A 14,018-nucleotide genomic window follows, 5' to 3' on the forward strand; every position below is an offset into this window, starting at 1 on the left:
TCATACTGGCGTACTGATTCCCAACATCCAAGAAATCAATGTAAATCAAAGCTCTACAAACATAGGGAAGGATCTCACCTTGACTTTGACGTAGTTTATGTTTTCAGTAAAGCTGAGCATGACTTTGGTATTGTAGGCATTGTCTTGACTGTTTCTAATGGTAATGAGCACATGGAACTTTTCCTTGTTGGCTTTGATCACAAGACTGGAAAGAATAGGAAAGTTATTACTGTAGCAGGGCAGGTTTTACTGTAATTTTACTACTGTTGAAGGGCAGATTTTACTGTAATGTTATTACTGTAGCAGGGCAGATTTTACAGTAATATTATTACTGCTCCAGGGCAGATTTTACTGTAATGTTATTACTATGCCAGGGCAGATGTTACTGTAATGTTATTACCGTAGCAGGGCAGATTTTTACTGTAATGTTATTACTGTAGCAGGGCAGATTTTACTGTAATGCTGTGACACTTCATCTGGACCAACACAAGAGGGCGCTAAAGTACAATACAAGGGCAACATACCTATCAATGAACTACCACGAAACTGCCATAAAATCATGACAGTTAGATGGATTGAAAGAATACAATCTTTGTGACAATACCTTTGTATACTTGGCACAGCCTTCAGGGATAGGTCAGCTATGCACTTGTCATCGCTCCCACAGTCCACCAAAGGAATCTGAATGACGTGTGCATGGTTACAAGCAGAATGGAATAGACCATGTACAAGACAGTTCTATCAATGAAGCAGTCGAAAACTGCTTACATGTACCTACATGTACATATTTCCTCAATTACCTCAACACCGGTGCCCCAGCACATTCACTCTGTACCGGTACCTCCTGTATATAGCCTCGCTACTGTTATTTACTGCTGCTCTTTAATCATTGCGATTCTTATCTCTTACTTTCTTTAAGGTATTTTCTTAAAACTGTGTTATCATCCTGTTCTACCACTGTGATAACATCCTAGTCTACCACGGTGTTAACATCCTGTTCTACCACTGTGTTCACATCCTGTTCTACCACGGTGTTAACATCCTGTTCTTCCACGGTGTTAACATCCTGTTCTTCCACGGTGTTATCATCCTGTTCTACCACGGTGTTAACATCCTGTTCTACCACGGTGTTAACATCCTGTTCTACCACGGTGTTAACATCCTGTTCTACCACAGTGTTAACATCCTGTTCTACCACGGTGTTAACATCCTGTTCTACCACAGTGTTAACATCCTGTTCTACCACGGTGTTAACATCCTGTTCTACCACAGTGTTAACATCCTGTTCTACCACGGTGTTAACATCCTGTTCATCCACAGTGTTAACATCCTAGTCTATCACGGTGTTAACATCCTGTTCTACCACGGTGTTAACATCCTGTTCTACCACGGTGTTAACATCCTGTTCTACCACGGTGTTAACATCCTGTTCTACCACGGTGTTAACATCCTGTTCTACCACAGTGTTAACATCCTGTTCTACCACTGTGATAACATCCTAGTCTACCACGGTGTTAACATCCTGTTCTACCACAGTGTTAACATCCTGTTCTACCACTGTGTTCACATCCTGTTCTACCACGGTGTTAACATCCTGTTCTACCACGGTGTTAACATCCTGTTCTACCACTGTGTTAACATCCTGTTCTACCACGGTGTTAACATCCTGTTCTACCACGGTGTTAACATCATGTTCTACCACGGTGTTAACATCATGTTCTACCACGGTGTTAACATCATGTTCTACCACGGTGTTAACATCCTAGTCTACCACGGTGTTAACAATCCTGTTCTACCACGGTGTTAACATCCTGTTCTACCACGGTGTTAACATCCTGTTCTACCACGGTGTTAACATCCTGTTCTACCACGGTGTTAACATCCTGTTCTACCACGGTGTTAACATCCTGTTCTACCACAGTGTTAACATCCTGTTCTTCCACGGTGTTAACATCCTGTTCTACCACGGTGTTAACATCCTGTTCTACCACAGTGTTAACATCCTGTTCTACCATAGTGTTAACATCCTGTTCTACCACGGTGTTAACATCCTGTTCTACCACAGTGTTAACATCCTGTTCTACCACAGTGTTAACATCCTGTTCTACCACAGTGTTAACATCCTGTTCTACCACGGTGTTAACATCCTGTTCTTCCACGGTGTTAACATCCTGTTCTACCACAGTGTTAACATCCAGCCACATGTTTGGTCTCCCTCTGTCCCTCTGCCAAACAACTCATTAAAACTATGTGTGTGGGAGCTGCACCATTGGAACTGGATAACAGTCTGTCAGTGTTTTAGAGCCTCTGATAGGAACTAGTGATGGATGGAGGACAGCCGTTGGAGAGAATATTCGCCCTCTACAGCGCTGGAAGGAGCCAGACTGTATGAGTGTGTGAAGTACTGATTACTGACTCTGCTCACACAGCGCCTATTCACTGTTGCAATATATGATAGCTGAGGTCTAAAGTAAGGTAAGAAAATCAGATGTGTGCATGCCCACACGTATTGTTAGCCAAGTAGGGCCTGTAGTGGCTAAAGAGGGAAGCAAGCCAAGGTATACAAAATTCATGGAAAGCCAAAAGTTACTGGTGTGTGTGTGTGTGCTTGTGTGTTAAATCTGCCACATTGTGGTTCATTTTACCGTTTTGTTGAGTGACGTTGGTAAGTCTCCATCCAGGACGGGGCCTGTGTCCTCAGCCAGACCAAACTCGAGGGAGATCATGATGGGGTCTCTGAAGTCCAGATTAGCCTGAGGAGATCATATCATTAGTTGATATGCTATGTTAGCTAGCTGGCTATGACTTTCCAACACAACACTGGAAGTCTTCCAAGTCAAGGTAATCTTTTGGTTTTTACTCATTTATTTCCACCAGGGCCCACCAGTGTAACTGCTTACTGACTGTACACTAAAATTATTGCATGATTGTAGCAAGTTTACTAACACGTTAGTTCTTTTAGATATACTGGCTATGACGTTACTTCAGCTTGATCAGGGGTGTATTCATTCCGCCAATTCTGATGAAAAACGTTTCTTGAACTGAAGCAAACGGAACAAAGCGTGGATAAACATACCTGAATTTGTCCAATAGAAACTCTTGTTTGCAACTGTTGGACTAATGTTTACACCCTATATCAGCTAGATGCAGGCAAGAGTGTGCAAAGCGCTATTGAATGACACTATCTGTCACCTCAAATTTGTCTCTCGACCTGTGTGCACCTACGTCGTAAACTTTCGTTCATAGGCTAGGTTGTAGCAACCTCATGATGGGTATAGGGAAAATTGAGTAGCAGCCTAAACGTATCACTGTTACATTGAACTGGGGGAATGAAATATGAATGACAGTCATCCAATATGTTTTCATAGAAATAAGGCTATGCTCATGAAAAATGTTCTGTCCTCCCTCATCTTAAACGGCACTGACCGCAACTGTTATGTACTGTAGGCTTCTGTATGCCGTGTCACGAAATGTTTGTGTTCCCAGCTCCAACAGTGCAGTAGTATTTAACAATACACAACGATACACATGTACAGTTGAAGTCGGAAGTTTACATACACAAATACATTTAAACTCAGTTTTTCACAATTCCTGACATTTAATCCTAGTAAAAATTCCCTGTCTTAGGTCAGTTAGGATCACCACTTTATTTTAAGAATGTGAAATGTCAGAATAATAGTAGAGAGAATGATTTATTTCAACTTTGATTTCTTTCATCACATTCCCAGTGGGTCAGAAGTTTAAATACACTCAAATTGTATTTGGTAGCATTGCCTTTAAACTGTTGAACTTGGGTCAAACATTTCGGGTAGCCTTCCACAAGCACCCAACTTTCAGTTCTGCCCACAAGGATTGAGGTCAGTGCTTTGTGATGGCCACTCCAATACCTTGACTTTGTTGTCCTTAAGCCATTTTGCCACAACTTTGGAAGTATGCTTGGGGTCATTGTCCATTTGGAAGACCCATTTGCGACCAAGCTTTAACTTCCTGACTGATGTCTTGAGAAATTGCTTCAGTATATTCACATAATTTTCCTTCCTCAGGATGCCATTTATTTTGTGAAGTGCACCAGTCCCTCCTGCAGCAAAGTACCCCCACAACTTGATGCTGCCACCCCCGTGCATCACGGTTGGGATGGTGTTCTTCGGCTTGCAAGCTTCCAAACATAACGATGGCCATTATGGCCAAACAGTTCTATTTTTGTTTTATCAGACAAGAGGACATTTCTCCAAAAAGTAGTATATTTGTCCACATGTGCAGTTGCAAACCGTAGTCTGGCTTATTTTATCAAGATTTTGGAGCAGTAGCTTCTTCCTTGCTGAGCAGCCTTTCAGGTTATGTCGATGTAGGACTCATTTTACTGTGGATATAGATACTTTGTACCTGTTTCCTCCAGCATCTTCAGAAGGTCCTTTGCTGTTGTTCTGGGATTGATTTGTACTTTTCGCACCAAAGTACGTTCATCTCTAGGAGACAGACCGCGTCTCCTTCCTGAGCGGTATGACGGCTACGTGGTCCCATGGTGTTAATACATGCATACTATTGTTTGTACAGATGAACGTGGTACCTTCAGGATAAAGGATGAACCAGACTTGTGGAGGTCTACAATTTTTGGGGGCTGAATTCTTTTGATTTTCCTATGATGTCAAGCAAAGAGGCACTGAGTTTGAAGGTCGGCCTTGAAATACATCCACAGGTACACCTCCAATTGACTCAAATTATGCCTATCAGAAGCTTCTAAAGCCATGACATACTTTTCTGGAATTTTCCAAGCTGTTTAAAGGCAAAGTTAATTTAGTGTATGTAAACTTCTGACCCACTGGAATTGCAATACAGTGAATTATAAGTGAAATAATATGTCTGTAAACAATTGTTGTAAAAATGACTTGTGTCATGCACAAAGTAGATGTCCTAACTTGCCAAAAACTATAGTTTGTTACAAGAAATTTGTGGAGTGGTTGAAAAACGAGTTTTAATGACTCCAACCTAAGTATATGTAAACTTCCGACTTCAACTGTTTATACACCCGTACTGTTATCAGTAGTCCCTCTGGATTATGAGGGCTGCATGTCAGTTAGTTCTCCTCCCGGGAGGACAATGTGGGTTATGTGTGTCCCTATCAGACAGCAGAAAGCATCTATGTTCCAGTTGGGATGGACAGCATGTGATCTGTCTGGCCACATGGTGACCAGATCACTAGGGGATATCGCCACTGGAATGCATTGTGAATGCACCCCCCAACCGTACACCAGCTCTCTCTCTCTCTCTCTACTCCTCTATTTTGTTTCTCTTTCCAACTACTCTCCTCTCTCCACCCCCCCCTCTCACTTTCTCAGCGGTACTGGGGGTAGTTTAAGAGTTTAACACTCTCTCTCTCTCTCTCTCTCTCTCTCTCTCTCTCTCTCTCTCTCTCTCTCTCTCTCTCTCTCTCCCTCCCTATCTCAGAGGTACTGGGGGTGGTTAACAAGTCCCCCCTCTCTCTCTCTCTCTCTCTCTCTCTCTCTCTCTCTCCCTCCCTCCCTATCTCAGAGGTACTGGGGGTGGTTAACAAGTCCCCCCCCTCTCTCTCTCCCTCCCTATCTCAGAGGTACTGGGGGTGGTTAACAAGTCCCCCTCTCTCTCTCTCCCTCCCTATCTCAGAGGTACTGGGGGTGGTTAACCAGTCATTGTCGTGCATTCTCTCTGGTTCTGGTTCCCATTACAGTCAAAGTCTTCTGTTTTATTATACCTCTGTTCTTTTCATCTGCATCCTCAATAAAACCTTATATTGTACTGCTATTTGCTACAAAACAATCAATGTAATGTGAATCGATTTCTAGGCCTCTTTTAAGCCCGAATACTTGTGTCTACAGTAATGGGCCTTTTGGGAAAGGGGTTGTTTTATTGGAGATGCTTTTCCTTTGATCAAGGGAAGGAGATCTGTCTCCACTTTCATGTTAAGAGCTTTCCTACCATGAATCAATACCAGAGCAACTTGGCCTCCTACTGTAAATCCATCCAATACATTCACTGGCCAGTCTACTGAGATACTAACAGCCATTTAGCCTGGTCCCAGGCTTTATGCTGTCTTGCCTATCAACTCCTATGGTCATTGTCATGCCAAACATAAGAGTTGGCTATACAGCACAAAACAATCTGGGGCCAGGCTTTCTCTGATGCAATCATAATGTAAATGAAACCCATATCCCCTCTCCGGTTCAAACTCTGGGGCCAGTAACACATTCAACTGTGTTCTACTAGTATGTAAGAGTTTTTCTATGGGGCCGTTCTCTCGCTCGCTCTCTCTCTCTTTCTCTCTTTCTCTCTGCCTCTCTGCCTCTCTCTGCCTCTCTATGCTTCTCATGTCTCTCTGTCTGTCTGTCACTCGCTCTCTTTCTTCCTCTCTCTCTCCGCCCCCTCTCTATCTCACCCTCCTCTCTTCCTCTCTCCATGTTGACCAGGCTGATTGAGGAATGATTTACTTGCCTTCATGGCAAAGGAATGTTCCAGACACAGAGCATCTATGATGTTGGCGGTGACCTGGACCTTCCTCTCACTCTTGTCGTCAGGGTTGACAAACGCTGCCCTCGACTTTGCCCTCAGAGAGTCCAGAGTCAGGTTGTACTTAATGGCTGAAACACAACAAACACCAAATCTGGTAAGTTTCCCATAATTCCCAGGTTTTCCAGAAATCCTGGAGAAAAGATTGTCTGGTTTACAGTTGATATTTTACTCCTTTAGTAGATGCTCTTATTCAGCATCAGTTACAATCATTGCATTTAATTGAAGTGTTTACACTGTAAACATTCAAACATACTGGAAGTGTGTTTATCAGACTCTCACCTGTGCCCAAGTTAGTGTGGTCCTTCTCAGACTTGACACTGTAGCTAAAGCAGACCCTGGTCTTCACACACACGGTGGCTCTCTCACCCAGCACACAGTCTTCAGAGGGCTGCTGTAGGTTGATCTTGTTTGGGTCAAAGGTCATGTTGGCATAAAGCTCAGCAACATCCTTGGACCTGGATGACAAACAACAGAAATTCAGAAACTTGTAACTGGCATATGAAACTGTTACAATAATCAATGAACTGTGAATGAAACAATTTTTTATTTATTTTTTATCTACAAAAATATAAAGAGGAGAAGCCAAAATGATATAGCTATAGTTCTTTATACAGTAATCCTCAAAATCAAATTAATTTATAATGTAAAGATGTGTGCAAGCCCTCTATAAACCACGTCGACGGCCATGGCGGCTCTACAAAAGGATCCATAGCCAAGTTATACAGTGCCTTCGGAAAGTATTCAGACCCCAAAAGGATCCATAGCCAAGTTATACAGTGCCTTCGGAATGTATTCAGACCCCAAAAGGATCCATAGCCAAGTTATACAGTGCATTCGGAAAGTATTCAGACCCCAAAAGGATCCATAGCCAAGTTATACAGTGCATTCGGGAAGTATTCAGACCCCTTGAATTAATCCATATTTTGTTACATTACAGCCTTATTCTAAAATGGATTAAATCAAGAGCCCAGGAGGAAGGGCTGCCAAATCATGTTTTAGGAGCTTTGCCTCCTGGGAGTTGGAGTTTTTCCACATAGCCCTGGTCGGTCTTGGTCAGCTAGGCCTGTTCCAGCTGAAACTGAGTGGGCGCATCCCTGGCTGGGGTCCCTGTGGTATGAAATGTTGGCTCAACTCCAGAAGAGAAGAGAAAGAGAAGACAGGACAGGACAGGCTCCATGAGAGAAGAGGAGGAACAGGGGTTTGAACAAGGAGAGGAAGGTTTTGTGGGTTCAAATCCTGAAAGGGACACAGCTGTATAAACCAAAGTGACAGTCTTTGATAGATGAGATAATGTTATAATAATATAGTTTTGTGAGATGATATTTGAGATTACTGCTATTACTAATAGTTGAAGTGGAGTGTGTGTGTGTGTGTGAATGTGTGTGTGGGTGCATGCGTGTGTTTGATACTGAACGCTGAGGCACTAAACACTCACCAGAACAGAGAAGCCCCTCCCAGCCCTCCGATGGTAATGTCTATAATTCCGTCTCCGTTCAGATCCATGACTCCGTGGATCGACTGGCCAAAGAACTTAGTCTTCACCCCGTCTCCAGGGCCTGGGATACGCTGAAACCACACCAGCACACACATTCAGAAGGCTAACATTAACGACTCTCACTTTTTCTGTATACTCTTAATACTGTAATATTGCAATCTTACTGTAATTTACTGTAATATTACTGTAGAACAGTCAGAGAACACATGGTCTTGTCTTTCTTTACCTGCACATATTTTTCCTTGATGGTCTTCTTGGCTCCATGGTAGACGTAGACTGCCCCTTTGTGGTCGTTCTCCAGTGGCGCCCCGATGGCCACGTCCCGGTTCCCGTCCAGGTCTAGGTCACTGACCTCTGCGATGGCGGTGCCGAAGCGGGCGCCACACGGGCCGTTGATGTTGATGATGGTGCAACCGTTGGAGTGGGCCGAGGTACAACACGTCTGGTTGTCTGGCTTCAGCGTGGTCTGGTGCTCAAATAGGCCCTTCTAGGTAGGAAGGGAGGGAGATGGAGAGACAGAGGGGGGGATAGAGAGATGTTGAGTAACAGATAGATGGTTGGTGCACATCCTTAGACTGCTGTGTCTCTGTCCCTTCATACTATAACACACAGAGATATAATTCAGCTTGGCCCCTAAAACCCTCACAAACTTTTACAGATGTACAATTGAGAGCATGCTGTTGGACTGTATCCCCGCCTGGTAAGGCAACAGCAGACTTTTAAAAAGCCATCACTAGCCAGCTGCCACCCGGTTACTCAACCCTGCACCTTAGAGGCTGCTGTCCTATATACATAGACATAGAATCACTGGTCACTTTAATAATGTTTACATACTGTTTTACTCATTTCATATGTATATACTGTATTCTATTCTACTGTATTTTAGTCAATGCCACTCCGACATTGCTCGTCCTAATATTTACATATTTCTTAATACTTCTTTTACTTTTATATTTGTGTGTATTGTTGTGAATTGTTAGATAATACTGCACTGTTGGAGCTAGGAACACAAGCATTTCACTACACCCACAATATCATCTGCTACATATATGTATGAGACCAATAAACTTTGATTTGATTTGAATTGCATTTCTATGATAACACACATACCCCCAAAGTGCACCAACAATATAGTAGTAAAGTTAGATAGTAATAGTTACATTAATTATATGACTGTTTGAACATTATTTACTACCTGTCCCAGACCTGCTGTTTTCAACTCTCCAGAGACAGCAGGAGCGGTAGAGATACTCTCAATGATCGGCTATGAAAAGCCAACTGACATTTACTCCTGAAGTGCTGACTTGCTGCACCCTCGACAACTACTGAGATTATTATTATTTGACCCTGCTGGTCATCTATGAACATTTGAACATCTTGGCCATGTTCTGTTATAATCTCCACCCGGCACAGCCAGAAGAGGACTGGCCACCCCTCATAGCCTGGTTCCTCTCTAGGTTTCTTCCTAGGTTTTGGCCTTTCTATGGAGTTTTTCCGAGCCACCGTGCTTCTACACCTGCATTGCTTGCTGTTTGGGGTTATAGGCTGGGTTTCTGTACAACGCTTTGTGACATCAGCTGATGTAAGAAGGGCTTTATAAATACATTTGACTGATTGATTGATTGATTGATGAATCAGGTCAACTACACACACAGTACACCACACACCTCATTGAGTTTGTAGACGTACACCTGTCCCTGTTCCTCCCTCTCTGGGCCCATGAACATAGGAGCTCCCACCAGCAGGATGTCTGTGTAGGAGTCCTGGTCAACATCCACCGTCTGGAGCACGCTGCCAAAGTAGGATCCAATCTACAGGAGATAAACAGAGGTCAAAGTAGGCGACAATCTACAGGAGGTAAACAGAGGTCAAAGTAGGAGACAATCTACAGGAGATAAACAGAGGTCAAAGTAAGGGACAATCTACAGGAGCTAAACAGAGGTCAAAGTAGGAGACAATCTACAGGAGACAGACAGAGGTCAAAGTAGGAGCCAATCTACAGGAGATAAACAGAGGTCTAAGTAGGAAACAATCTACAGGAGACAGACGGAGGTCAAAGTAGGAGACAATCTACAGGAGATAAACAGGTCAAAGTAGGAGACAATCTACAGGAGACAGACAGAGGTCAAAGTAGGAGACAATCTACAGGAGATAAACAGAGGTCAAAGTAGGAGACAATCTACAGGAGGAGGCGGAGGTCGGAGGTCACACTACGTTATAATCACTCAGCCTGAAATAGAAACGCGGTAGGAGCTCATGCTTTAATTTAATGAAGCAATAATGTCCGAGGGGATGTGGTATATGGTATATACACTGAGTGTACAAAACATTAAGAACACCTGCTCTTTCCATAGACCAGGTGAACTCAATATTAGGAAGGTGTTCCTAATGTTTGGTATACTCAGTGTGTATACGATGCAACGTGGAGTCAATCAAATGTATTTGTAAAGCCCTTTTTACATCAGCCAATGTCTATACAGTGCTATACAGAAACCCAGCTTAAAACCCCAAACAGCAAGCAATGCAGATGTATAAGAACGGTGGTTTGGAAAAACTCCCAAGAAAGGCCGGAACCTAAGAAGAAACCAGGCTCTGAAGGGTGGCCAGTCCTCTTCTGGAGTGCCTGGACACAGCCCTTAGCCATGGTATATTGTCTCATATACCACAGCTTTAAGCCACTCAGCATCCAGGGCTTGAACAACCCAGTTTATAATATAACTAGGCAAGTCAGTTTAAGTTAATTCTTATTTACAATGACTGCATACGCCAGCCAAATCTGGACAACACTGGGCCAATTGTGCACTGCTCTATGGGACTCCAAATCACAGTCAGATGTGATACAACCTAGATTTGAAACAGGGACTATAGTGACACCTCTTGCACTGAGATACAGTGCCTTAGACCACTGCACCAATCAGGAGCCCACTATAATCTTAACCTCTACTGAATCTCAAACTAAAGTAGAAACACGATATGAGCTCATGCCTTGACATCAGGGACCTAATCTGAATTTTACGCTTTCAAATACAATTAGGGACCTAATTTCAGTATTTCAGTGCATTTCTATCTAATGTATACGAATTATGTCCTCAACCAGGAGACAGTTGGTTACAGAATGTATAGTCTCTTCCCACACTGCGGTGTCTAACCTTAACCCATGAGTTTGGCAAAGCAACCTACATAATGTAAAGATGTGTATTATGATGATGGTGGAAGATTGATGAATGACAACTGAACACACCTGCTCTCCTTTCAGTACTTGTGTGACTGTGATGATTTCCCCATCCAGTTTGTAGACGATGACTCTGCCTGTGTGGTTGTACCGTGGTGCTCCTGTGATGTATAACTCACCATTAGGCGTTGATGCTGACTGTACGGCATAACCTGCAGGGAGGGCAGACACACACACATATTAGAGCAGTTCATGATCACAGCTTAAGAACAGAGCATGTCCCTATTAGTGGGTTATTTTAGTACGTCTTCCTCCTGGTATTAGTTCACTTTAGTCTCATTGTTAAGAGGATGTGACCTTGGGACTATAAGGTTCTATGTGCGCAAACCATAGTTCTGAGATATTGAGCATACATGTTTTCACATACCAGATCTTAGAACTGTTTTGTTGTGAATTCATTTTTATTAACCCATTAAGGTCCTCACCTAAAGTGCAGAGTATCAAAATCCTGAGACATTTGTAAATCCGTTTTTTTTTCGGGGGGTGTAATCGCTGATAGATCCTTATGGCTCTGAAATGTCAATCTGGGTTGAGCCATATGGTTCTGTTTGACACTTCTGAATTAGACATGTCTGTTTTCAAGAAAACTGTAGCTATTTGAATAAAGAAATTATAGAATAACACTATTTTACCACGATAGAGTCAGAACACATCATCGAATACATAAATAAATGCATTATGATCATCAGACAAATTACTGTTATCACTGAACAACGATGTGACAACAGGGAGATGGCAAAGACGTGTTCTGATTGGTCCGTCTGTATTTGTTCAGGCTTGTGATTGGATTGCAGATAAAAACTTATAGCGCCAAGTTCAAATGGGTTTATGCAGACAGGACTTTCTAGTAAAAAAATATTTTATCTTAAAATGTACTTTAAAAAATCTAACTCCACAGATAGGCATCTCAAGATCAATTATAGGTGACTAACACATTTTTTGCCAATAATGTCAGCTAGAATCTTATAGTCCCAAGGTCTCGACGAAGCAGTAAAACATTGAAGAACAGAGAGGAGTGTGTGTGTGTGCGTGTGCGTGTGTGTGCGTGCGTGTGCGAGTGCGTGGTGTGGTGTGGTGTGGTGTGTGTGTGTGTGTGTGTGTGTGGTTCATTCTCTGAGCACTGTACCGAAGAGTTTTTAATGATCTGCTGTAACTCTGCCAGTGTTTGAGTTTGTCTGAAATGAACAATCACACAGATTGTTCTCGATGACACTTTAATTAAATCCTATTATTCTTGAATCCCTCACAGCGTCTTCACTGTGGTCCAATGCCCCTTGTGCCCCCTACTGCTGGTCAGGTGTATTTATTTGAATGATAGGTATGATGTGAAATGAATAGATTGCATGTTAAGGTCAAAATGTGAAATGAATATGGTTGATTTTTAAGGTCAGGGAGAAGTGCAGTGAATAGTGCCACTTTTTAGGACGTCAATATAAATGAATGTATTTATTTTAATTTTGTCTTGCCTTTTAATCATTATATGTTATTGTTTTAACCATCGAGGACCAGTTTGGAAACAAGCATTTTAATAAATACTTTTAATTGATGTCCTCTAGGTCCACATTGTACATTTTGTTGTATCGGTTTGTTACCCAAAGTCAATTCAATTCAATTCAGAAAGAACGAGTGGGTGAGGTGTGCTACTGTTAACCCTGTGTGTCTGTTATTTCAGTTAGAGTATAAGCATGTCAGCATCCCAAAAGCCACCCTTTTCCCTTTATAGTGCACTACACTTGACTAGGGCCCATAGCGCTCTGGTCAAAAGTAGAGCAATTTAAATGTAACAGGATGCCTTATGGGATCCATGGCTCTGTCTATTTCAGAGTAATGGTGCTGGACCTGTGCTGTTAATACAGGAGCTGGGAGGCACTAAGGACTTGGACCACTGTCCAGTTTCCAGTGCCAGTACAGGTTGTCATTGGACCACTGTCCAGTTCCCAGTGCCAGTACAGGTTGTCATTGGACCACTGTCCAGTTTCCAGTGCCAGTACAGGTTGTCATTGGACCACTGTCCAGTTTCCAGTGCCAGTACAGGTTGTCATTGGACCACTGTCCAGTTTCCAGTGCCAGTACAGGTTGTCATTGGACCACTGTCCAGTTCCCAGTGCCAGTACAGGTTGTCATTGGACCACTGTCCAGTTTACAGTGCCAGTACAGGTTGTCATTGGACCACTGTCCAGTTTCCAGTGCCAGTACAGGTTGTCATTGGACCACTGTCCAGTTTCCAGTGCCAGTACAGGTTGTCATTGGGCCACTGTCCAGTTTCCAGGGCCAGTACAGGTTGTCTTATAAATATAAATAAATATAAAACACAGTAGATCTATACTCTTAACCTACACAGAAAGTACTAAAGTAACAGAGGACAAGGCAAGAATCAAACCATAAAAACAGACATGTATGGTGCAAAAAATAAAAAGGTAAATAAATACAATGTAATCCATCTGGGTGGTTTGTCTGGTCTGGACTCACCCATGTACCCTGCCAGGCTGTGTGTGGGTGTGTGCGCATGTCTGGTCTGGACTGATATGTACTCACCCACGTACCCTGCCAGGCTGTGTGTGTGTGTGTGTGTGCGCATGTCTGGTCTGGACTCACCCATGTACCCTGCCAGGCTGTGTGTGTGTGTGTGTGTGCGCATGTCTGGTCTGGACCCACCCATGTACCCTGCCAGGCTGTGTTTGTGTGTGTGCGCATGTCTGGTCTGGACTCACCCATGTACCCTGCCAGGCTGTGTGTGTGTGTGCGCAT

At 43.0% G+C, this 14,018-nt stretch overlaps 1 protein-coding gene across 1 annotated transcript in view; it reads right to left on the bottom strand.

Moving 5' to 3' along the window:
* Positions 1-14,018, bottom strand: part of LOC110537005 (integrin alpha-1) — a 75,752-nt gene that overhangs the window by 9,582 nt on the left and 52,152 nt on the right. The window contains 9 exon segments of the mRNA XM_036936981.1: positions 79-205; positions 605-681; positions 2,646-2,753; positions 6,466-6,611; positions 6,823-6,998; positions 7,979-8,109; positions 8,265-8,522; positions 9,706-9,849; positions 11,280-11,422. Coding sequence (XP_036792876.1) covers positions 79-205; positions 605-681; positions 2,646-2,753; positions 6,466-6,611; positions 6,823-6,998; positions 7,979-8,109; positions 8,265-8,522; positions 9,706-9,849; positions 11,280-11,422 — 1,310 coding nt within the window.

Source organism: Oncorhynchus mykiss, chromosome 12 (assembly GCF_013265735.2).
Source record: "Oncorhynchus mykiss isolate Arlee chromosome 12, USDA_OmykA_1.1, whole genome shotgun sequence".
Lineage (NCBI taxonomy): Eukaryota > Metazoa > Chordata > Actinopteri > Salmoniformes > Salmonidae > Oncorhynchus > Oncorhynchus mykiss.